The 24,892-nt window shown below is 47.8% G+C and overlaps 1 protein-coding gene and 1 long non-coding RNA gene across 4 annotated transcripts in view; one reads left to right on the forward strand and one right to left on the reverse strand.

The window, feature by feature from the left end:
- ppp1r13l (protein phosphatase 1, regulatory subunit 13 like) lies at window positions 1-19,686 on the forward strand. Of its 2 annotated transcripts, none has more exons than XM_064301085.1 (13): window positions 1-410; window positions 9,606-9,682; window positions 10,239-10,354; window positions 10,879-11,413; window positions 11,859-11,951; window positions 13,159-13,241; window positions 13,404-13,752; window positions 14,145-14,563; window positions 14,754-14,888; window positions 15,038-15,171; window positions 15,628-15,794; window positions 16,358-16,551; window positions 17,551-19,686. In XM_064301085.1, exons 2-13 carry the CDS (start codon window positions 9,649-9,651, stop codon window positions 17,584-17,586), a joined length of 2,295 nt encoding a protein of 764 aa, XP_064157155.1. In that variant the 5' UTR covers window positions 1-410; window positions 9,606-9,648; the 3' UTR covers window positions 17,587-19,686. The 2 variants fall into 2 exon arrangements, with proteins under 2 accessions (XP_064157155.1, XP_064157156.1); XM_064301086.1 differs by lacking the exon at window positions 1-410 and adding an exon at window positions 448-591.
- Window positions 16,250-24,892, reverse strand: part of LOC135235560 (uncharacterized) — a 14,298-nt gene continuing 5,655 nt past the window's right edge. Inside the window, exon 3 of one of the 2 annotated variants that reach the window (XR_010324407.1) lies at window positions 16,250-16,541. This is a non-coding gene — a long non-coding RNA (uncharacterized LOC135235560). Of the gene's footprint in view, window positions 16,542-19,605; window positions 19,914-24,892 lie in introns of those variants that run through there. The other variant, XR_010324408.1, reaches the window with a different exon arrangement.

The following is a 24,892-nucleotide window of genomic DNA, read 5'->3' on the forward strand; positions in this document are numbered from 1 at the left end:
TCAAAAGTATCCACATAAAATGTACAATGACCACGTTTGGTGCGTTTGTTAGTGAGGTATTATACTACACGGGTTGGGGAATTTAAAAAATCGCGAAATAAAAAAGAGCGTACAAAGGTGTCAAAGTCCCGAGCGCGGATGGGGGCGGGTTGCACACCTGCCCCAGCTGTGCTTCGTGAACACCTGGCTCAAGTTACAGCGGCGCAGGACAGTGGGCTGGACTGCATGCCGTGAGAGCTAGATCGCTACGCCATCCTGCAATCAGCCAGACGCACTGATTCACACTGAGTCAGTGGAAGAGAGCAACAAGTAGCATAGGTCCGGGTAGACCTCGAGAAAGAGATTTGCGATATTATTTTACAAAGTTTGCGGTTGTGTTGACTTTCTGTAGGAACAAGGGTCCGATCGGGGTAAGTAAACGAACCGAGGTTAAAGTCGTTTTTTTTTTCTTTGTGTAAACTGGCTAGCCGTGTGCGCAATACGCTGCTAAGTAGTTGCACGTCACATTGGAAAGATTGGATTATTTTTTTATCATAATGCAAACTGGTAATCAAAGCCCGCAATTGTGATGCTGAAACGGACTATGCGAATGTAAGGATTCTTGTCTTAATAGCCTTCAAAACTTTTTAAAATCTGTTCGATTGTTTTACTGTACGGTTTTAGATCTCGAACAATGAGTCTGAACTGTAAGCGAGGAGAAGGCTGGGGAGACTTTTCTAATGGGAATCAGATGTTTCTGTAGCTCACAAAATCCAAGTGGCAGTGCTGAGAGGAGTGGATACAACAACACAGAGAGTTCTATCGCTGCGTCTGGCTTGTAGTTCGGAACTTTGGACTGTTTGTGTGCATTGTTTTAAGTTGCGGATGTGGACCGTGCATCGAACTGTATAGCCATGGGAATAAAACTTTGATAATTTGTGTGTTAATGGAACATAGAGACCAATGCACTGTCCCATGGTCGCAAAAAGAGAAACGAGATGATGTTAAACCAGACCCCCCCTTTTGGGTCTGACTTCTTAAACACAACTGGGCTGGTAAACCTTCTGCATTAGTCCTTACTTGATATCTCTTTAACTTTGACCGAGTGGCATAACATTGCCTCATTCACGAAACGTGTACGATCACATTTGTTCTGAACTGCGTGTAAGAACGTTTCCTAGAACATTTTGGCATTCATCTTTTTTTCTTTTTTTTCTTATCTGTATTTGTTCATGGCTCCTTCCTTATGCAAATCACATGAATATGATTGCGCATAAAATTTATGAACAGCCAGCATTCATCATTTCGTACACCTAGGATATGCACAAAAACAAAGTTGTGTCATGAATCTCGTATTGTTATTGTCGTAAAGTTTTTTTTGTAGGAACATTTTTAAGAGCAAAAGTAATAATTTAAGAAAAGTTTTGTGAATGAGGCACATTGTCTCTGCAAATGCTGCGAATTAACCCAACTGCAACTGTAGGCTACTCAACTGTAGCCTGCAACGTTCGACTGTATGAATGTAAAAGTAACTGTGACCTAGATTTCCTGTTGAATAGCAGAATCAACATAAATCAAAATGTCAAAGTCAGTATTGATTTTCATGCCTCGAAGAGTTACACTCTGCCTGTATTTTTTAACTTCATGGAAATGTCGACCTAATGATAAACTGCAGGATCCTGCACTAATGGAGAAATTGCCTGGGTTTTCAGGACCGTGCATTGGAGTCTATGATTGGTGTGTATCTAGGCATACCGTGTCAATGACTATTTTTTCCCCCTGAAGGAATACTCAAACAACAGGCTAAGTGTGTAACGTTATTTTTTATCTTTAAATGTATTTATTTATTTATTTATTTATTTTGCACACGACAACCTTACTCCAAAAACAAAATACATTCATTATTTAAAATCAACATCTTCTTTGTGACCGCAGTGATGTCGCTTATACCGGCCCATTCTTTTGTAAGTTCCTTATTTGGTTAGTCTACTCTTGATTTACATGAAATGTAGCTAGCAGCAATGGTTTCCAGCATTACCGAAATGGCTAGTGGAACTTTGACAATATAGTTGCCTTTTTGAGAGGAGGCACCAGTGACGCAGTCAGACGGCGTATGAAATAGAATAGGTATGAAATGAGATGACTCAGGTGTGAAAGCGAATGCCAGGTCAAATAAGAAAAATCAGTTTTTTTAACAGGCCCATTCCGTCGTAAGATCGTGTTCTTCAGAACCAGCACGACCAGCGCGATTATTAAAGAAATGAACGTGCAAGCGTCCATAATTGTGAAGCCTCAACACGTGTGTGCAAAAAAAAAAAAAAACATACAGACTAAAACGCAGGTCTCCAGCCGTTCAACGGGGACAGGCACAATCGATGTGCAGCATGTACGTACGTGCCTTATTTGTGGTCACAAATAATGAAAATATGAGTGTCACTCGAGAGTCTTGTTTTTGTAGAGATAAATTAACTTTGATATTGAGGCAGTTCTAAGTATGCCAATGAAAGCAAGTAAAGCACATACTGTATTTGCGTGACCAGTGTGACGTGAATGCTCTCATCGTTATTCAGAAGCAGGTATCACATTCTGCACGTATGTTTTGCATTCTTGTCTTCTTGTTGCGGACAGTGCAGGGAAAGCCCTGTGCTTTGTGTGTGTGTGCAGGTCCAGTGGGACCAGGCACTGTGAAGCTTTGACTGATTATTTCTTTTTATTTTTTGATTGCATTGGGAGGCCATTGCAACGCTGCAATGCAATTGCTGTGTAAAACGTTGTGTAAGTCGCACTGGATAGGAGCATCTGCGTAATGCCTGTAATGTAATGTAATGCTCCCCAGCTCTTCACCCCTCTAAATAAGGCTTCAGACCCGCTCTTTTCCTGCTGAAACTGTAGTGTAATGGGTAGGGAACTGGGTTTGCAGGTTTAAATCCTAAGTGGGGGCATTGCTGCTCTACCTACATATGCTCTTGAGTCAGGAACCTGATCTGAATTGCTTCAGTGGGAATTCAGCTATGTAAACGGACTGCATGCAAGAGAAGAATGTGTGCTATATAGATTGCTCTGGATTAGTGCACCTTATAATGATTTTATACATATAAAGGTCTTCCTCCTCTACTTCCTTCCCCTGCGTGAAAAATGATGGGATGTCCACACTCAGTCAGACTTTCTCCCAGCCTCGACCTCTCGGCCCTTTGCACATCTGGAAAGGGACCGTGCGGTTTTTGAGATGGGTGTTCTGCAGTCTGATTGGCTGGAGACAGTTCTAACGATTGGCTGGTCAACATTACGTTCTTGGTCAGCGGTTGAATTGCTGCCTCCAATTTGAGCCCCACCTGCACAAGGTCCTGATTTACCAGAAGAAAAGTAACTGACCCCTGGGTTAGGGTTGGAGGCTCTCAGTTCAGGCTCAGAATATCATAAGGTGAGACAAGGTGAAAGTAGTTTTTGTTTGATTACCTTTTTGTATTCAGGTTTTACTGATGATAGGGAGATAATTTTGCGGTATGTTCCCTTGTTTGATTTGAAAGCAAACGTATCGCAGATATGCCGACTCAACTTGAACGTCATCTGGTTTTCTATTTGCATCCAGCTAACTTTTGTTTGAACATGTACTAAATGAAATGGAGTATGGTCTACCAGCTTTTTTTTTTTTTTTTTCTTTTGCAATTGAATTGTTTTTTTGTTTTTTTTAGACAACGCACCTTATCTTATTTGCGTGAGGGCTTCCGTGATTCGTCTATTATTTGCGTTCGCCTAACCAGCGGCTAAATGGGAACACTGGTGCTGTGAGAAAGTGAGTGTTTAGGGTCTGAAAAAACAAGTCGCGCAGACATGGGAAATTTACGAGGGCCTGAGTAATTGCCATTGGGTTTGGACTGAGCAGGCCTTCTTCTCAAGGCTCAGAGCTGCTTGTAGGAACCAGTTGGGCTGCATACTTGCCTCTCGTCGATCTTGCTGTAGCTTGTACAGTTTGTTCACGGTGTCATCACTGTGAGATGTACTTTTATACACACACGCACAGGCACACGCACACGCACACACACACATGCACACACTCATACATGCGCACGCACACGACCACACACACTCATACATACGTGCACACACAAACACACACACACACATACATACACACACGCACGCACATACATACGTGCACACACACACACATACTCGCGCGCAGACACACATACATATGCGCACACACAAACACACACACGTACATATGCGCCTGCACACACACACATACACGCACACACACACACTTACATATGCGCCTGCACACACACACACACACACACACATATGTCTGCGCACACTTGCACATGCATGCACGCAGTCCTCCCTCAGTAAAAGTTTGGTTCGTGCCCCTTTGGCCAAGCTTTTGCAGTGAGGCTATGGCACTGCCTGGGCTGTTTTTCGGCTAGACGTGCCCCGCAGATTCGTCTGCGGCTCTCCGGTGTAATCTGGTCACAGTTTGCCACTGATGTGCCGAGATCTGACCGACGGCTTTTTCCTCTGGTGCGCGCGTCGTGGTATTTCGGCTGAAACCGCTGACGATGCCTCCCGCTCTGGCCGACCCTCGCGGTACACGCCAAACAGGACGGGCTCAAGCCCAGATCTTCACTGGCATAAAGACGCGAAACCCTCAGCCTGGAAAAACAGAAAAAATGAACATAAGGAACTCGCATTAAAATTGTTGCGTTTTGCGAATTGCCCTAATTAGTGCGTCTCATTCGTTCCAGGGTTCCAAGTAGTGAATATTTGAGTGTTGACGGTGGCTGATGTTGACAGAGCCCTGGCTCACTCCCATATTAATTACTGTCCTTGCATGTTACCCCCCCCTCCCCTCCCCTCCCTTCCCCTCCACTCCCCTTTTTGGGGATGGTCAACAAGCTGGGCGCGGGACCCATCTGGAATGCTGAACTCGGAGGTGGAGACGAGGCGATAGATTCCTGAGTGACACACTGACGAAACACCGGCCATGCACGATGGGGGAGTTTAGAGCGCGTTATTGTGGGTGGGGTGTGCAGGGAGGTAGGTGAAGGGTTATCTGGAGACAGTGCAATTCTGTATACATTGACAGCAGGACCAGTGTAGCCTCAGTATCATAAAGATACACCAGATTTGTATCTTGGATTTTTAAAGTTTGATCTTTAGTGCTGTGACTGAGGAGTGCCCTGTTTGGACACAGCCTGTCTTATCACCTGATTATGTGTCCTATCATTCTGATACTGTCTTTATAACTGTGTAGCCAATGCATCTTGGTTACATGGAACCATAAGGTGTCAACCTCAATGGGGGGTGTTCCTGAGAACATAAAGGATAAGTAAAGGTATAAGAATAAGCCTGGGGTACTGTCTCACTTATGTTCTGTCTTTTATGTGGACCTTGACTCCAAAGTAAAGTTTTGATTGATTGATTGATTGATTGATTACAACCAGATCACTGCTACTTTTGCTACTTTTCGGGAGGACGAGTCATGTGTGTAAGTGAACGTGGGTGTGTGTGTAACTGTGAAGGTACATTTTGGGAAGAGTGGCGGTGACGTGTAGAAACGACCCAGGTGAGCCGCATGGGGGTAGTGAGTGATGAAAGTGAACATGGGTGTGTGTGTGTGTAAGTGTGAAGGTGCGTTTTGGGAAGAGTGGCGGTGACGTGTAGAAACGACCCAGGTGAGCCGCATGGGGGTAGTGAGCGATGAAAGGGATGGTCTGAGACAGTTGTCATTGCGGTGTGTTTGCACAAGGGGTGTGAGATGTGGGAGTTCGGGGATGGGCCATGGGGCGTGTTCACCCTTGCAGCGCTTTCACTTGCATCACAGCTGAGGCTGACGCGCCGGTGCCAACCACAGCCACCGGCATGGGAGGGAAAACCAGCCAATGAGAAACTCGTGTTTCACTCAAGTCACCATATATAAAAAAAAAAAAAAAACTTTATTGCACAGAGTGGGCAGGGGAAGATTCATTCACAGCTGTATGTGTACATACTCAATATTTATGTATGTGCCGAGTACCTGGTGAGGAAAGATCTAGCAGGTGATCTAGGTGGAGAAAGTGGTGGCAGTTTTGATGGTCCCCTTTGTTGCAGGGTTGAGTATTTCTACACGTCGGGCTGCGTTCGGGATTTCGGATTTCCTTCCTCTGTGAGACGCCGTTCCTCCCTACAGCCCCCGAGAGGCCGCTGCCTGCCTCCTCAGTCTGCCTACCCCGAGTCCCGCGGTTTCCCCCGAAACCTGACACAGTGACTGTGCGCGCCACAGGACTCCTGTGTTCGGACCTGCGCCACAGGACTCCTGTGTTCGGACCTGCGCCACAGAACTCCTGGGTTCGGACCTGCGCCAGAAAACTGTGTTCGGGCCTGGGCCACAGAACTCCACGTTCCTACCCAGTCCAACGAGGACGCTCCCCACGCCGATCGGACAGGCGGCCGAACTCTCGCGCCCTTTTTGGCGCCGCGCAGGCTCCAGCACACCTGGGCTGGTGTTGTGTGTGTTTGTTTGTTTATTCGGTTGAGCGCTCGCTAACGTGCTTTTCCGTCACGGCGCGTTCCTCAGAGAATGCTCCTGGGACCCGTGCCAGCTGAGTCAACGAGAACCAAGCCACAGCGAAAACACAAACGGACCTGAGGCCTCGGAGGACTTTCAGCTTCAGTACGAAGGGGGGGAAGCTTGTGCCCGTTACCGGGGGGACGCGCAGTTGGGTTCGGATTCGCCTTGACGATCGGGCCGCCTTTTCGTTCGGCCGCTGCTGAGCTCGCTCGACTGCGTGGGACGACTGGTTGGATGCGGAGCTCAGACGGAATGCTGTGAAGACGGCGTCAGGGAGCGATTCTTGGGGAAAAAAAGAAAGAAAAGAAAACGGCAGTGAAAGGAGGAGGAGGAGGTAGTTTTTTTTTATCAGCCGCAGCCTTTAGATGCAGACTGGGCCGGCGGTGAGAGGGAGCGGTACAATCACCACTGCAGAGCGGCTTCGGGTTTTTTTTTTTCTTTTTTTCTTTCTTTTTTTTCCATTTTCAGGGTGGGAAAGGCAAGAGGGTGGAAACACAGATTGGAAAGTGATGAAACAAGAGATGGGTGGGGCAGCATATAGGAGGGGCGCGGTGGTGGGGGGAGGAGGGGGGGGTGAGACTGTACATGTAATGGGAGTTAGATTGCGTGGGGGAGTTCAGAGAGAAAGAGAGTGAGTGAGTGTGAGTGAGAGAGAGGGAGAGCCAGAAAAAACAGAACATTCCGAGGACACACCCTGACATGCTGAGGAATGGAGTCATTATTGTCCTGATGTTGTAATCGTCCCGGAGTCTGGCGCTGGCATTGTTCTGTTACGGCAGGCCGACTGCAGCGCAGTTCTTCCGTTGGAGCCAAAAAGCCAGCGGCCGCAGGGCCTTTCTCAGGGATAGGAGCGCACCGGAGTCGCACGGCCATTTTAAGTTAAACTTCTGCGGCTACCGTCTATACTAGAACGATGGTGGGTCTGAGAAGGAGGGAGAGACGGAGTAAAAAAAATAAAAGGGAGAGGGAGAGTGAGTGTGAGTCAGTGCCACTAAATGACCTGTGTGATTCAGTCGCAGTGGCATCTGCGGAGGGTGCTCTTGACAAACGGAGATAAGCTCCAAGCAGGGGCCTGAGAGGTCAGCTGTGGAATGTGAGTTGCAGGTCTAACCGACAGTCTAAAGTTTCTGTGAAAGGAATCACATTAACACTGCAGTGTCTGTCTGTGATAGGCTAAAGAATCACATTAACATTAACTGCAGTGTCTGTCATAGGCTAAATAATCACATTAACACTGCAGTGTCTGTCTGTAATAGGCTGAAGAATCACATTAACACTGCAGTGTCTGTCTGTGATAGGCTAAATAATCACATTAACATTAACTGCAGTGTCTGTGATAGGCTACAGAATCACATTAACACTGCTGTGTCTGTGATAGGCTAAAGAATCACATTAACACTGCAGTGTCTGTGATAGGCTACAGAATCACATTAACACTGCAGTGTCTGTCTGTGATAGGCTAAAGAATCACATTAACACTGCAGTGTCTGTATGTGATAGGCTAAATAATCACATTAACACTGCAGTGTCTGTCTGTGATAGGCTAAAGAATCACATTAACACTGCAGTGTCTGTCGTAATAGGCTGAAGAATCACATTAACACTGGCATGTCTGTGATAGGCTAAAGAATCCGATTACAGCGGCTGTCGTGATAGCTAAATAACCCCATAGCATGCAGGTTTCATAGCTAAGTGCTTACCAGCTGTGCCTGTCTGTGATAGGCTAAAGGGCTGCGGGGGGGGGGGTTGTGGTTGTGGCAGGCAGCAGGCTGTGTTCTCCACAATAACCACAGATGCAATGCATGGATTTTTATTGCTGTTGTTTTTTCCCTCTTTGTCCTTGTCGTCTATGCCTAGAGCCAGTTCTGCTTCAACGTGTCTGAAATTTGACTTGAATGAGTCCGCACAAAACTGTGTAGCAACTGCACAGTATGGCACTGTAAAACAACACTGCTTCAGCCCATAACATTACAGGCATTTAGCAGACGCTTTTATCCAGAGCGACTTACACAACTTTTACATAGCATTTACATTGTATCCATTTATACAGCTGGATATATACAGAAGCAACGCAGGTTAAGTACCTTGCTCAAGGGTACAACGGCAGTGTCCTACCAGGGAATCGAACCTGCGACCTTTAGGTTACAAGACCGGTTCCTTACCCGTTATACTACACTGTGGGTTTAACGTGACCGCGCTTCCCACGTGTGACTCATTTTCGTGCTGAACGGCTCCAGATTTCTGCCAGTGCTCCCCTTTCCTCCGTTTCCTGCAAGGCTGAGCAGCGGAGTGCTGTACCTCTCTCTCAGGCCTGAATTACAGCCGGCCCGCTCCGCCCCGGGGCTGTTTGATTGGGCGGCGATGGTGGCCTTCTGAACCCGTGTCGACGGGAGGCTCGGCCCTTGGGCGCTGGTGCGTTATGTAATCGCGCGGTGGCCGCGGGGGGGGCTCTGTCAGCGAAAGCAGGAAAGGAATCTTTTCGCAAGCAGGAGCTTGTCGCATCAGCCCGTTAAAATGCTTTCTTTCACTCGTCCTGACTTGACCGGTTCACTTCGTCTAAAGCCAGGAATCGGTGCTATCTGGCTATCTGGCTCCACCCCTCAGCCCAACAGGCGTGTGCAGTCTGTGTGTGGAGCCATGCCACGCGCAAAGGCCTTTTCATTATCTGTGTCCAACCAAGGTTATCTCGGGGAAAAAAAGAAAAAAAAAAACACCTTTCACAGCTTAATAAATACTGTGCTTTGTAAAGCTATTTTACTGTTTGATGCATTTCAACTGCCGACACTTGAATATGTGGAATATGCAGACAATATGCATGCCACAAATTCTTCTCTCCGGTGCCGATTGTCGTTCTTGCGAAAGTTTTTTTTTTTGTCACTCTCGGTGCATCTGTCTACGTTTGACACTTTCTCATGCACACAGATCTACCACCTAATTTGTCTGGACAAGTATGATAAAGTGAAGCCTCAGAGATTACACAAGAGCATGAGATGATTTAAAGGAGTATTCAACCTGCCGAACTGTTCACGTTTTATTCTGATTTGTCACTTCCCGATCCCTTTCTGTGACCCTGCAGCGCTGAACGGGATCGAGCGATCGTCTGACAGAAGGGGGAGGTCATGGAGTCGCAGATGAAATACGGCAGTACGCTGTGTGAGTGTGCACTATGGGACAGGCTAGCCCCAAGAGGTCCATTCACAATTACGGCTTGGCAGTATTCTGTGTCTGTTGAAGTTTCTCAGCTAAAATTGAGTGTGTGCGTGTTTGTGTCTGTGTGTGTGTGTTTGTGTCTGTGTCTGTGTGTCTGTGTGTCTGTGTCTGTGTTTTTGTGTCTGTGCCTGTGTGTCTGTGTCTGTGTTTGTGTCTGTGTGTTTGCGTCTGTGTGCCTGTGTCTGTCTGTGTGTTTGTATCTGTGTGCCTGTGTGTCTGTGTCTGTGTCTGTGTGTCTGTGTGTTTGCATCTGTGTGCCTGTGTTGTCTGTGTCTGTGTCTGTGTTTGTGTTTGTGTTTGTATCTGTGTGTCTGTGTGTTTGCATCTGTGTGCCTGTGTCTGTGTGTCTGTGTGTTTGCATCTGTGTGCCTGTGTGTCTGTGTCTGTGTTTGTGTCTGTGTTTGTGTTTGTGTTTGTGTCTGTGTCTGTGTCTGTGTTTGTGTCTGTGTTTGTGTTTGTGTCTGTGTCTGTGTCTGTGTTTGTGTGTACTCTCCTGCAGTCCGGTCGATAGACGATGATTTGAACGCCTCTCTGGCCACGGCGGATGAGCTGTCGCGGGAATTCAGCAGCCTAATGGAGGAGTGCAGCACCAGCCGCCAAGTGCCTGAAACACAGGTACACCGACTCTACACCGACTCTACAAACTCTACACAGACTGTACACCAATTCTACACCAGTTCTACACGGGCTCTATGCTAACTTTACTCCAGCTCAACACCAAATCTACACCGACTCTCCACAGACTCTACATCACTTTACACCCACTCTACACTTCCTGTACATCTGTTTTTCCATCAACTCTGCATCTCTTTACACCCAAACTCTCCAGCTCTTCACACAACCCCGACACTCTCCACAAAGAACACGTCTTTAAGTCCAGTTCAGCCAAGTTCAGTCGCTGATGTGTAGACCTGTCACAGATGGGGTGTTGTCCTTTCGATTCAGTCAGATCTGTCTCACATGCAATACTGTGGTAAAATGGCGGTAAAATTTAATAAAAACGCTCCTGCAGATTGTTGAGAATGTACTTGGTTGCTTGGAAAAAACTGAAGCGCAACTGCAGTGACGTGTAAAAGGTTATGAAGTATTTGATCTCATATGGAGTATTTGACCAGGTTTTCCCTCTCTCTTTCCCACAGGCTAAGCCATTCTCCTCTGGAGGGACGTCGCAGAATGTCCCGGCTGCCAGCTTTCCCACGTCCCCAAATAACGGGGGCAGCGGCAGGTACGTCTCCGCACCCTCCACCACTGCGGCCCAGGTCCCCGAGCCGAGCCACCGCCCCCTGGAGTCCGTCGCCCCCAGCGGCAACTACGCGTCCCAGCCCCCTCTCTACTCCCCCCAGCCGGTGGCCTCCCCCAAAACCCAAAGAGTACAAATCGCCTCCACTCATCGCTCCGACTCGGACTCCGGCGTGAGCTACGGTAGGCTGACCCCGCCCAACCAATCGCCACGCACCCAGAGGCGGGCGTCCCCCTCCCGCCTGACCGCCTACAACGGCTCCCAGAAGGCTCAGCGAAGCCCCTCCCCCAGGCCCCACGTGAGCTCCGTCTTCAGCCAGTCGCCGCGCGTCGCACACCTCCCTTCCCCCACGGTCCACTCGGCGTTCGAATCCGGCCAGCGCTCTCCGAGGACCAGCACGCTTCCGCGAAACTTTCTCCCCTTCAAGCAAAGCGGTGAGCGTGCTCAGTAGCCCCCTTGCAGATGTGAAGAAGTTTTCAAACGCCGTCGCACCTGGCCTGTGTTTTCTTTGGTAGTCACGACGACCGGCAACACTGTTGTGGCTCTCTACCAGGGTTGGGCGGGTCAGTTCTGCAGTGGGTCAGTCTAATCGGGAAACGAATTCAAATTTAGTCAATGATTTTCTAAAATGCCTGCAATTTTTCGGGGAGGGGATTTTGAGTTTAATTTTACTTCATGAATTCACCGAAGCTCCACTGTGTGTGCCTGAGTTTGCCTGTGTGTGTGCATGCCTGCCTGCCTGCCTGCGTGCGTGTGCGTGCTTGCCTGAAATTTGCAGGTAAGCCAATTCAGCACACCAAGTGACGGCTTGTATGGAACCCTAAGAAATAATAAAAAAATTGACAGCGAAACGGTGTGTTCTCTCGGGTCCTCGGGCAGACGACGGAGCTCAGAGGCCGAAGATTCCCGCCAAGTGGAACGAGACCGACCTGGACGCGTCCCACGACAAGAAGCCGCATCACACCTACGACAGTGAGCCCCCCGCTTTGCGTCGCCCCGTATGTTAATCCGGCTAGTCTGTCCACCGTGAACCGCCACAGATTCTCTCTAGGCCAGTCGGATGGTCAGCACAGATTCTCCAGGCCAATCAGGTAGTCAGCACAGATTATTCAGACCAATCACATAGTCAGCACAGGTTCTCCAGGCCAATCGCATGGTCAGCACAGATTATTCAGGCCAATCGCATGGTCAGCACAGATTCTTCTCACCAATCAGATCAGTCAGCACCGTGTTCTCAGCATAAAAGCGGCAGTGGTGTGGACTGGTTCTCTGCCGCCACACCCCTGCATGACTACTCATAAACTGTGATCTGCCACCTGCTAGTCTAAGGATGTGAGGAACACTGAATTATCATGTTACTGCAGAACAAGGGTCCCCAGAACCGGTCTAGCAGGGCCACACGATCTGCTGGTTTTCATTGTTACTCAGCACTGATCAGTTAGAACAGTTAATTACAAGACTCGTTTGTATCAGCTGGTTTTTTTTTGGTCCCTGATTTGTCTTTCAGTGTTGTTTATTCAGTGTGTTAACTCTGGTCCCTGGTGTTTCAGAGTGCAGTGTTGTTTATCAGTGTTAACTCTGGTCCCTGGTGTTTCAGAGTGCAGTGTTGTTTATTCAGTGTGTTAACTCTTGTCCCTGGTGTTTCAGAGTGTAGTGTTGTTTATCAGTGTTTATCAGTGTTAACTCTGCTCCCTGGTGTTTCAGATTGCAGTGTTGTTTATGAGTGTTAACTCTGGTCCCTGGTGTTTCAGAGTGCAGTGTTGTTTATGAGTGTTAATTCTGGTCCCTGGTGTTTCAGCGTGCAGTGTTGTTTATCAGTGTTAACTTTGGTCCCTGGTGTTTCAGAGTGCAGTGTTGTTTATCAGTGTTAACTCTGGTCCCTGGTGTTTCAGAGTGCAGTGTTGTTTATCAGTGTTAACTCTGGTCCCTGGTGTTTCAGAGTGCAGTGTTGTTTATCAGTGTTAACTCTGGTCCCTGGTGTTTCAGAGTGCAGTGTTGTTTATCAGTGTTAACTCTGGTCCCTGGTGTTTCAGAGTGCAGTGTTGTTTATCAGTGTTAACTCTGTCCGTCCTGTGTGTTTTCCTGGAGTGCAGTGTTGTTTATCAGTGTTAACTCTGGTCCCTGGTGTTTCAGAGTGCAGTGTTGTTTATCAGTGTTAACTCTGGCCTTTTCGTTTCAGAGACAGAGTGGCTAAGGCCCGCGGTGCCAAACAGCAACTGGAGAGAGTCCAACCTGGATGCCCCGCCCCCTTCTTCCAGAAAGGTGTGTGCTTGTCCTCACCTGTGTGTGGAGCACACTGTTTCCACGGTTACTGCGCTCACAGAACTATAGCGGTTCTGGTCAAATACCTACATACTGTTATACTGATGGAGGCTTGTAACAGTTCTCGCCAAACTCTCTTCCCCACCCCCACCCCCCCTCCAGGATCCCCAGTCCCGCTCTGGCCAGTACGGCTACCTCCCGCATAACGTCCGAATGACCCTGGGCCCCGATAGGCCCTCCTCGCCGCACGGCTCGCCCAGCTACGGCCCCCAGCCAATCGTCTCCCGGATCTCCATCCCGCCCGCCAGCCCCCGGGTGCAGCAGCGACGCCCCATCCCGCTGTCCGTCATCATGCGGCTGCAGAACCCGCAGTACTTCGTGGCCCCCCAGCCCCCGTCCCGGGGGCCCGAGCAGGGCAGCGCCCCCTACAGGCAGCCCACCTTCGTGACCTCAGACTACCTGCCCCAGCCGCCCCCGCCGGAGCTCAGGCAGCCGGGGTTCTACGGCGAAGGTACGGCGGGGAACCGAGAACGCGCTCACCGCGATTTTTACCGCGATCCTTACCCTTGGACGTGTGCCCTCCATTTTAATCTCATTAAGGTGTTCATCTGTGTTTGTCTGTGTTTGCGTACGTGCGCGTGTGTTTGCATGTGTTTGTATGCCTGTGTCTGTGTGTATATGCATGCATGTCTGTGTGCATGTGCTTGTGTGTTTGTGTGTGTGTATGTGCATGTTTGTGTGCGTGCGTGCATGTTTGTGTGTGTGTGTGTGTGTGTGTGTGTGTGTGTGCGTGTGTGTGTGTGTGTGTGTGCGTGTGTGTGTGCTGTTTGTGTGCGTGCGTGCATGTTTGTGTGTGTGTGTGTGTGTGTGCGTGCCTGTGTGTGTGCGTGTTTGTGTGTTTAGTGCTGGTTCCTGAGGACGTGGAGGCGGAACTTGAGAGGATGGAGCCGGGGAGGGAACACGCGATCCCAGAGGACGGCCAGGCCCCCGTGCCCCGCCCGCTGAGCCCCACCCGCCTGCAGCCCGTGGTGGCCCCCGAAATCGAGGTGGCCCCCGACCGGCAGGAGGTGCTCCGCCTGCGGGCGGAGATCCCCAGGGCGCTGAAGAGGCGGGGCTCCGTCGACCAATCGCGGCCGGCGGCCAAGGGCCAGTACAAGCAGGTGATCAGCAAGCTGTTCCGCAGGAAGGAGATCCGGCGCAAGGGGGAGCCGGCGAGCGAGAGCAGCAGCTCGTCCGACGGGGAGGACCCGGCCGCCTCGCCCAGCGCAGCCTCCGCCCCCAGCACCCCCACGCCTGCCACTCCTGCCACACCTCAGCACAAGGTGAGAGGGTGGGGCCGACCACACCCACCATTCACAGTTTACACACACCCGAGCACAAGGTGATTCACAGTTTACAAGCCGTTCTTTAGTTTCTCTCACCTCTCTCCCGCTCACTCTCTCTCTCCCTCCCTCTTCCCACCCCCCCACTCTCTCTCTCTCTCCCCCCTCCATCTCCCCCCCCACCCCCCAGGGTGTGAACTCCATCCTGAGGAAGAGCAAGGAGCAGAGGGGTTCAGGGAGGAGGGCGCACCTGAGCCCGCTGGTGCTGCTGCTGGACGGGGCGCTGGTGGGGGAGCTGGAGACGGTGCAGAGGGCCGTGCAGGAGGTACGGGGTACGGGGTACGGGGTACGGGGCGGGGCGCCATGCACATTTAGGGCTTACTGCTAATGTTTCAGCTTCCTGTGTTTAAATTAATCTGTGTGTGTGTGTGTGTGTGTGTGTGTGTGTGTGTGTGTGTGCACATGCGTGTGTAGATGAGTGACCCCAGCCAGGCCAATGATGAGGGCATAACTGCAATTCACAATGCCATCTGCGGGGGGCACTATGCTGTAGTGGAATTTCTAGTGCGGATCGGAGCCAACGTCAGTGCGCCAGACAGCCACGGATGGTAAAGACACGGCTCAGTCTCTCTCTCTCTCTCTCTCTCTCTCATGAAAGAAACCATTCGTTTGAAAATGCTTTCCTGGCCTGATACATTTGACTGCATCGCAGAAAAACATTCGGGTGGTTCTTCTGCTGCCCCTCATTGTTATGATATTCTCTCCTCCTCCCTCTCACTGTATTCATCTCTCTCTCCCTCTTTCCCTCTCTCTCTCTTTCCTTCCCTCCCTCTTCCTCTCCCCTCCCCACTCTTCCTCTCCACTCCTCCTCTCTTCCCTCTCTCCTCCCTCATCTCCCACCCTCTTTTCCTCTCTCCCTCTGTCCCCCCCTCCTCCCTCTCTCCCTCCCTCCCCCTCTCTCCCCCCTCTCCCCTCCTCCCCCCCTCCTCTCTCTCCCTCACCCCCCCCCCTCCCTCACCCCCCCCCCCCCCTCCCCCTCTCCCCCCCCCCCCCCCCGTCCCCAGGACCCCCCTGCACTGCGCCGCCTCCTGTAACGACCAGATGCTGTGCGAGTACCTGGTGCGCAACGGGGCGGCGGTGATGGCGGTGACGGAGAGCGACGGGGCGACGGCGGCGCAGAAGTGCGACCCCTACGCCGTGGGGTTCCAGGAGTGCGAGGGCTTCCTCATGGGTGAGGGCCACGCCCGCTTCGCTGAGACCCGAACACGAAAATACGAAATACGATAAATATACGATCAGTGTGCACAAGTAAATCCATTTTTGGCTGGACCGCAACAGCGGGGCCAGCCCTACAAACGCGAATGTCTGCGACTGAGTCACTGAGTGAGTTATGAAGTTACACCATTGGTCGGTTGAGTTATGAAGTTACACCATTGGTCGGCCGGAGAGGTCCAGCCATATACTAGGTTTCGACCTGGTCTTGTTATTAATTATTTGTTATAGTCATTGATCTTAAGTGTTAATGACAAAATAATAAAAAATGCCTAAATTGCTGAATGTGTGTACCCAAATATAAATCAATCTATATTTATAATTTATTTATAATCATCTATTTTTTTATTTAACCTACTCTCTGTGCTGCATTGATTTGTTAGTTAGTTTGTAGATAGCTTGTAGCAGCTGTAGGTAAGTTAAGTCTTTATTCATGAGTAAAAGTCGCGCGTTGTTATGGTTGTTGTGTGAGCCTGAGAGGTTGAGTAACGGGGTTTTTGTGTGTCCCCCCCCTGATTTCAGGCGTGGAGGACGCCATGGGGGTGGAGAACAGCGGGGTGCTGTACGCTCTTTGGGGGTACCCTGCCCAGGCCCCGGACGAGCTGAGCTTCAGGGAGGGGGACATGGTGACCATCCTGCAGAAGCCCGAGGGGTCCGACTGGTGGTGGGCCTCCCTCTGCGGCAGGGAGGGCTTCGTCCCAAACAACTTCTTCGGGGTAAGAGACACCGAGATGGGAAAAGAGCCCAAAGTTATCTCCCAGTAGCTGGACTTCCGGGCTTAAAACATAATAACAATATTAAATTTAAGTAAGAGACAGAGATGGACAAAATGTCTGAAGTTATCTCCCTGTGGGTGGACTTCCAGGGTTAAAACATAATAACAATATTAAATTTAAGTAAGAGACAGAGATGGGAAAAGTGCCTAAAGTTATCTCCCTGTAGCTGGACTTACAGGGTTTAAAAATGAATAACAACATTGATAATTGTAATAATAAGAATTATTATCATCATTACCATTGTATCATCATCGTCATCATAATTATTACTTCACTAATTTAGCACTTTTCATGCAATGGTTTGCGACTTAATGTGCTTCTCAGATACAAACTCATATTTATTAAGTTGATAGCATAGTGTAGGCACCTCCAAGGACCAAGCATAAATATTTCAAAAATAATTGAGCCCCAGGACACTGTTCATTGAACCAAAACATGCTGACTCATTTTGGACATCCAGTGCTTGGTGTCTCCCAAAAATGTCAGCAATTTTTGGTTCCAAGAGATTTTTTGATCCCGCGGGAGTCACGGGCTATAGTGACTTTTTCAGTTTTATTAATTTGTTATTAAATGAATGTGTTGTTATTTTAGTGTTTGTTCACATGGTTCTGCATTATATTCCCTGTGCACTTGCTGCTGTGTTTCAAATGGGCTCAATCTGCCTTCTCCTGCTCCTGTAGTTTAGCTACGCAATTTTTACTAAGAGAGATTTTTCCTAAAAGAATCAGTGATTTTAAACATTCGCTTCCACCGGACACTCGATATCAAACGCATAAGAATGCACGAGAATCAGAAGAACTGAGCTTCGGGAAAGGCTGTGAATTTGACGGGTGGTTTTTAATCAGGGACGTCAAGCTGACGCGTGTGCTTTTGTTTTTCCCTTTTCCATTTCTGTTCCGTCCCTCGATCTGTCCGTCCGTCCGTCTGTCTGTCCTGCAGCTGTTCCCGAAGGTGCGGCCGAAGTCCTTGTGCTAGATGGCGGCTCGCAGGACGCTCCCTGGCCGTCGCGGCTCGTAAAGAAGCCGCAGACCCTCCGGACCCTCCCTTCCCTTGCAGGCGACGCACCTCAGTCAACGCCGCGTGCGCACGCGGTGGGCGTGGCCTGTGCGTGTGGACGGTCTTTTTCTCCGTGCGTCACGCGCAGCATCTCAAAGAAGCCGTGAGCCGCACTATTACAATCTCACAATCATCTCGAAGCTTTTTTTTTCCCCCCGCAGTCACCTTTCGCACAGTTTCCGTACTACCTGTTCATGCCATCAGCTCCTGGAACCCCTGGAAGATTTCAGCATCTCGGCACTAATATTTAAATATTTAACCTGAAAGCATTAAGACTTCCGCAAAAACCATTTCGCACCTCCCCCCCCCTCGTTTCTCATGGTGTGTGGCTCAGGATTGGACAGGACGGCTCAGGGTTGGACAAGGTTTGGGAAATCGACTGGTCCAGTTAGTTCTGCATGCTCTGAAAAGCAGGAAAATAAACTCTATGAAAAGCAGGGGGCCACATGAACATTTGCAGCCCCCCAGGGCCGCTGTTCGGACGTTCTGTCCGCCCCTTTTTAAGCCCCGCCCTTTCAGCGTTTGAGGAGGATGATGGCGGCTCGCCCAGGTCAGCGCTCTGTGGAATCAGGTGGTTCATCACCTGGTTGCCATGGAATTATCAACTATACAGCCCGTTTAGGTACCTGGACAGAAATACCTGGATATACCTTGTCTGTGTAATCTTGCTGTCCCTGGAACTCTGCTCTATAAACTCTTATGCTACAATATATATATATATATTTCCATATATGGAGATCCAATATGTTGCCATTCTTGATTCATTATTTTGTGTCGATGGAAAGGCTGTTCTTTCAGCATTTAACTTCACAGAATAATGATATCAAGATATAACACTGAAACTAATTTAAATGTGTATATACAATTGTAATTTGCACTGCAAAATATATTGAATAATATATAGAAATATATTGCTAAATATGCCAATTATTGCCACTTTGGATACAGTGGGATATGTCTGAATATAAAATATTATGAAACAAAAAAATGATTGGCAGGCATTAAAAATACAAATGGAGTGCCTCAAAATACTCAAATATATTCCATGTTTTACAGTATGTTTCTATATGTCAGTATATTTTGTTGTATAAATATTCATCTCACCCTTCAGCTCACCATGATTTCTTTTTTGTGTTCAAATCGTAAGTACAAGGTAAAAACATCGAGTTTTGTAACCTGTAAAGCAATTTGTGACAAAGTTTTATCTCATTTTGAGTTACAAAATGTGTTAAAATGGAAATATTTCTGTGGAGAGGTGGCAATACAGTTTTTGGACTCCAGACTCAGAAGTGTTGAGTTGAACATGCTGGAAATTTGATTGTACAGAGTATCAGATTTGTAAGACCGAGTGAGTTGTACACAATGTATTTTTTTTTTTTAAGATTTGTTTTCTTGTTCTGGGAGCCAAGATGTCTGACTCAGCATTCCGTTTGAGAATCTGTGTCAGATATAAGACGGCTATTTACAAAAGATGTGCGGTTTCCTTGTAAAACATTGTGATTATTTTATCTGAGAGTGGCAGTGTATTGTCTGTCCCGGGGTATCTCACTGTCATGACTTCTGTTAACTGTTTTCCTTTATATTCTCATCTGTTAATATCCTTTTTTTTTTTGCAGTGTAAAGATTAGTGTTTTTCTTTGAAAGGTTTCTCTCAGTCTGTCCATAAGGTAAGACCATATATTTATACATGAGAATGTATGAAATGTCTCTCATATATACATATATGTATATATGTGTATATATAAACACATATATGTATGGATATATGCGCGTACACGCACTCTTGCATACTTGTGTACATGCAAATGAATGAAATGTATGGGACGCTTATTTTTTGTCTTCCATCTGAGAGGCTGATGTGTACTAAGCACTTATAAGAATGCTGTGCGTGCATATATGTGTGTGTTTCTGATGATGGGCTTTGTTACAAACGGTCAATTTGATTTGTACATTTTCAAGCATTTTAATAACAACAGAAAAGCCGTAATACAAATAAATAAACGACGTAAGTCCCAAAAACGTCTGTCCTTTGTTCGCAATGATATACAGTGTTTATGAAAGGAAAGTTTCCTGTCCCATGTATGAACACTGCTGCTTGCAAAAAAAACTTTCAGGAATGTTTCTTCAGCTCATGGCACAGCCTCTACTTAGGACGCAAACCCGCAGCCCCCTGGCAACCATCTGGTCCCGTTACCGTGGCCCTACACCACAGCCCAAACACGAAGGTCATCTGATAACAAATATAACTACAGGTTATACTACAACAACAACACTTCAGGTTCTCAAAATATATAATTCTTATTTGTTGTCATTATACAAGTATGTATATAAACGACTGAATCCACAACGGTAATGCCTTTTTTTCCCGTTTTATTGTTTGTGGTCACGCTTCAGATACCAGCTGCTTCTCTCTTCCATTCTCTCTTCCACTCCCCCCATTTTATATCATCTGGCCCGAAGCTTGATTGCGTGTCACTGTGAAGTGCTTCTCTCACCGTGTCTATAAATACCGCCTTCCCTCAACTCATTCATTTATTTTAAAAGCACTTATCCTTGAAGCCATTTTTTTTTTTTTTTAATCGTCTGGAGATTCAGAATTCTGTCTTCTCTCCTTGTTCTCCTGCTGACATCACACCCTCTCATTCTGACCCTCAGTATCATTCGGTGAGTATCAAAGCACTGGAAGCTTGAGCTTTGGGATGGTCGTGTTTAGTGTGAGGGGTTATCATTAGACTGGGAGATTTGAGAGGGTAATGGTAATGGTGCATTTATAATGCGCATTTAACAGTGCTCTCATCGAGAGAGTTAGGGGTTGGGTTTGCTAAGGACACTTAGACAGTCGCTCAGTGGGAGGTGAGATTGATGCATATGGCTGCTGAGCTTGGACAGCCAGGTGCTGAGTTCCGTGTGAGGGGTTATCATTAGACTGGGAGATTTGAGACAGTCATGCTCAGTGGGAGGGGTTGTCATAAAGCTGGGAGATTTGAGCAGGTGTAATGGGTTATCATAGCTGGAGATTGAGAGGTAATGTAATGACTGCATTATAGTATCCAAAGCGCTTTACAATTGATGCCAGAGCAGTTAGGGGTTAGGTGTCTTGCTCAAGGACACTTCGACACGCCCAGGGCGGGGTTTGAACCGGCAACCCTCCGACTGCCAGACAATCGGTCTTACCTCCTGAGCTATGTCGCCCCAAGAGGGCTGAGTTCCGTGTGAGGGGTTATCATTAGACTGGGCGTGTACCGCGGACCTGCGGTCTCAGGAGTCTGGAGATCACACAGGTTCGAAAGCCTCCGGCTGCAGGTGCCAGAGATTTAAGAGCAGGTGACAGGTGACTGGGGACCGGGAAAGAATGTAGGGCGGGGCTACGTGGAAAAGCAAACGCCATCTGCTCAGACCAGGGCACCTCAAAGGGGTTAGATAAAAACCACTGAGGCTGTGGGCTGACAAAGGTTCTGGAACAATAGCAACTGCTTCTAACAGATTTGGTCCCAGAAAATGTGGGGCTGGGGGGGAATCATTGAACAGAGAAACTACACGATAAGTCATAAATATTTATGAGAATATTAGTTTTTTAAAAATGCATGAAAACCCACCTGTGAACTTGAACATTCAGCTAGTTTGGCTTTGGCCTGTATTCAGTGTAAGCTATAGCTTTACACTGCCAGGAGGTGGCAGTGGTGAGTCGAATATGGTCTCTTAAAGGGTAAGCACCAGATATTACTGACTTGTGATATTACTAGTGTTTTCCATCGGGAGTGATCAATTTGTCAAATTTTAAGCCATACTACAAATAATTTTTGCTTGATTTAACAAAAAAACCTATAGACTAAAAGCAATTAGTTCCATATATTTGGGGGATGCTGTTATGAGGTGCTTACCTGTTTAAATGAGCAGGATTATGCCGACTGTCTGACAGAGTATGATTCTAATTTATTCTTCTTGATGCCTTTTCATATTTTATTTAGCCTACTTTTTATCTAAATGGAAAACCCAAGGAGTGTGTAGGCACTTACTTACTGTGTCTCAACAACTATCCTTTTAACTGTGTTTTTACCCTTTGCGGAGCACGGGTGCATGTAGCTACTTTAATAAGTCAATTAGCCTATACTAGTCTATCCTGTACACCTATATAATTACTGCAGGTTTAAATATAGGGATAATTTAACAAGCCAATGACGTCCAAGGACTGAAGTTTCCATACCTCCCCCATTCTTTGAACACTCCACAAAAGTCAACTGCTTCTTCTTCTTATTATTATTATTATTATTATTATTATTATAGGCCTAGCCTATTCACAGTATTGTGTTTCTATTTGCTACGCAGCTGCCACTGTCTATGACAAAGAAGCTGTTATCATTGAACATAGGCCTGCTTGTTATTATAGGTTGGCACTTGCAGACCCCATTTATACGATGGTCTGCTGACTTCACCGGTGACTAATTTAATAAGCATGGCTGTGCTCATGTTGCAAGCTTGGGGCCTCAGTATAGATATCTTTTTTTCTGAAACATGCGGGTCCACTGTCACCTAACCGAACGCACATTAATTTGCACGGTGGTGTTCATGGGACACACCCGGAGGTGAACCAACACGTCTTCTTAAAAAAAAAAAAAAAAAAATTATTTTTATGAAACATGTAGGTGCAGAGTCGCGCTACCAAACGCGCGCTCATTTTCCCTCCTTCCTTCCTTCCTCGGCCCTCCCGTGTCACGTTCGTGTCTCGCATTTTCCCCGTCACCATTATGTGTCGACGCAGGGTTTTTTTTTTTTGTTTGCAGCGGTCAGAGATTGTGCTGAACAGCGATTTTCTGTCGGCCGAGCTCATTTGACGCCTCATTGAGACCCCGTTATTACCGAGATGGGGAGAAATGGACTGGTATCGACGCGGACGGGGAATTCTGCCCTGCTGACACATGCAGCAGTAGGCTACTTTACCACCGTCTGCGGTGTTTCCACTTTTTTCCTTTCTTTTTTTTAAATTTTTTATTTTTTTAACGGCTTTCAACCATTTTCGCTTTGCTCGGTCACTCTCACTTAGCCGCAGCCGCAGAGGACTTGCGCTCGCCATTATCCGTGAAGGTATTTCTTTGACCCGGGACGTCCCAAGAGACTTACTCAACATGACAGGAGAGCCTGGATCCAAGTGCCTTCTGCTGGCGTAAATGTGTGTAAATAAGTAAATAAATAAATAAATTATGGTGCAAAATTCAGCTTTGCTATTTGGGTTATCCTTTACGAGGGAGAGCGAGAGGGAGAGAGAGAGAGAGAGAGAAGTGATTATAAGAGACTGTCTTGAACGTTTTGGAAGACAGGAAGGTTTGAAAGAGGAGGAAAGCTCAGAGGGTAACCTGTCTTCTGAACGTGGTGATAATCTGTGAACTGCAGGGCCGTAGGCCTACAGATTCAGTCTCTGGGGCCGATGTCAGACAGCGCAGGCCGTATATCGAGCAAGCGGACCGCTGCTCGTGCAGTGAAGCGCGAGCTGAGGTTTTAATTGTTTAAATGCTTCGAGCGAAACTTCCACATTAAAAGTGCACAAATTCAAATGCACTTTTTTTTGCACAATGCTTTAAATGTCAAAAAAAAATTTTTTAAGTGATTGGAATGAGCCCCTTTTCTATTTGCATATGCGCCTTGTGTGAGTGTATGTGTGTGTGTGTGTGCGTGTGTGTGTGTGTGAGAGAGAGAGAGTGGGTGTGTGTGTGTACTGTGTTTTTGCAAATGTGTCATTTTTTTAACTCATTTCTTCCTTTCTTTGCATCCTTTCCTAGCTCCAAGGTCCACCCATCAGAGGACGCAAGGAAAGGAAGCAAGAAAAGGACGCAAGGACGGAGGAATCAAAGAAAAATGGGGCTGAATCCAATCACTTATCTTACGCATCCGTGTCACCTTGGTCCTTGCCTGAGCAGGAAATCGATCGAGGGCTGCCATCTTCAAGGGCATCCCAAACCTCTAAATGCTCCTTGAAGGAGCTACGAGCCAGGAGCTGGGATGTGTCTTGTGCAAAACCAGTCGCCTTCTGCTTCTGGTCAGTTCCGGTGGACCTTTGAACCAAGCCTACCGTACAAGCCAGCCACTTCACTTGCTTTAGCTACCTTGAGCTTACAATGCTTTAGCCGACAGGCTAATAACGGTAAGACTGCCCAAACCACATCCTACAGCAGGGGTCAGCAACTCACGGTCCCTCGAGGGCTGAGCCCTGCTGGTTTTCCACTCTCCCTTTGCCTGGGAGTCAGTCTGGCCAATCAGGAGCACTAATTACTCGGGGAAAAAAGAAAACCAGGGCTGGATTTGGATTCGAGGGCCAGAGTTGATGATCCCTGTCCTACAGTAATTGTGGTTTTCGAACAACCCCAGTGTATTGCTGCACCGCCAGCTTCATCTTTGCGCTAGGCCTACCATCCAGGCCTTTGTACAGTTCACTCGCTTTAGCTAACTACTTAGCGTACAGTGCTTTAGCCAACAGGCTAATAATGGGTAATAATGTCCAACGCAGATCCTGTGTGAATAACCACATAGTTACGCATACTTAGCGTTGTTTCCAATAAGGTGTTGATACGTACAAATCACACCAGTCCCGGAACTGACCGGAAGCCGAAGGAAACCGTTTTTGCAGAAGGGCAACAGGTTTTCCACTGGCTGAGGCTCCTGAAGGATGCTTGAGCAAGGAAACTCAAGTGCATCCTTTGCCAAAGTTTCTTTTTTTTTTTGGAACGCATAACGTATAAGTGATCGACCTGTGGATCCACCTCTCCCCACCTGCTGTGTCTGCTATGTAAGCGACGTGGTTTCAAGGTCAGGCGAGGAGACAAGGATAGATTATAAGTGCTTGGAATGAGCCCAAGGCCAATTTACTGTATGCTCCTAGCAGAAGCTGGCGAGCGCCAGCGCATGAGAGCTAAAGCAAAATTTGATACACTGTGGATGCGGACGTGCCAGCCGTCAGTGATTTGTTCTCGGTGTGTGCTGCTAGCCAACTCCTCTTCTGGCTCTTTTCCAAACACAATGGCCTAGAAAGGACAAGTACAGCAGCATTCTGGCGCAGTGCATTTAAAAAGAGTATATGTGGGCTATATCCTGGGGCTGACATAGCTCAGGAGGTAAGACCGATTGTCTGGCAGTCGGAGGGTTGCCGGTTCAAACCCCGCCCTGGGCGTGTCGAAGTGTCCTTGAGCAAGACACCTAACCCCTAACTGCTCTGGCGAATGAGAGGCATCATTTG

Source organism: Anguilla rostrata, chromosome 12 (assembly GCF_018555375.3).
Source record: "Anguilla rostrata isolate EN2019 chromosome 12, ASM1855537v3, whole genome shotgun sequence".
In the NCBI taxonomy this organism is placed as follows: Eukaryota; Metazoa; Chordata; class Actinopteri; order Anguilliformes; family Anguillidae; genus Anguilla; species Anguilla rostrata.

Coding starts and splice junctions, on each gene's coding strand:
- ppp1r13l (XM_064301085.1), top strand. CDS start 9,649: ATGGAGTCGCAGATGAAATACGGCAGTACGCTGT. Junction 11,414..11,858: donor TCTCCCCTTCAAGCAAAGCG/GTGAGCGTGCTC, acceptor GTCCTCGGGCAG/ACGACGGAGCTCAGAGGCCG. Junction 13,753..14,144: donor GCCGGGGTTCTACGGCGAAG/GTACGGCGGGGA, acceptor TTGTGTGTTTAG/TGCTGGTTCCTGAGGACGTG.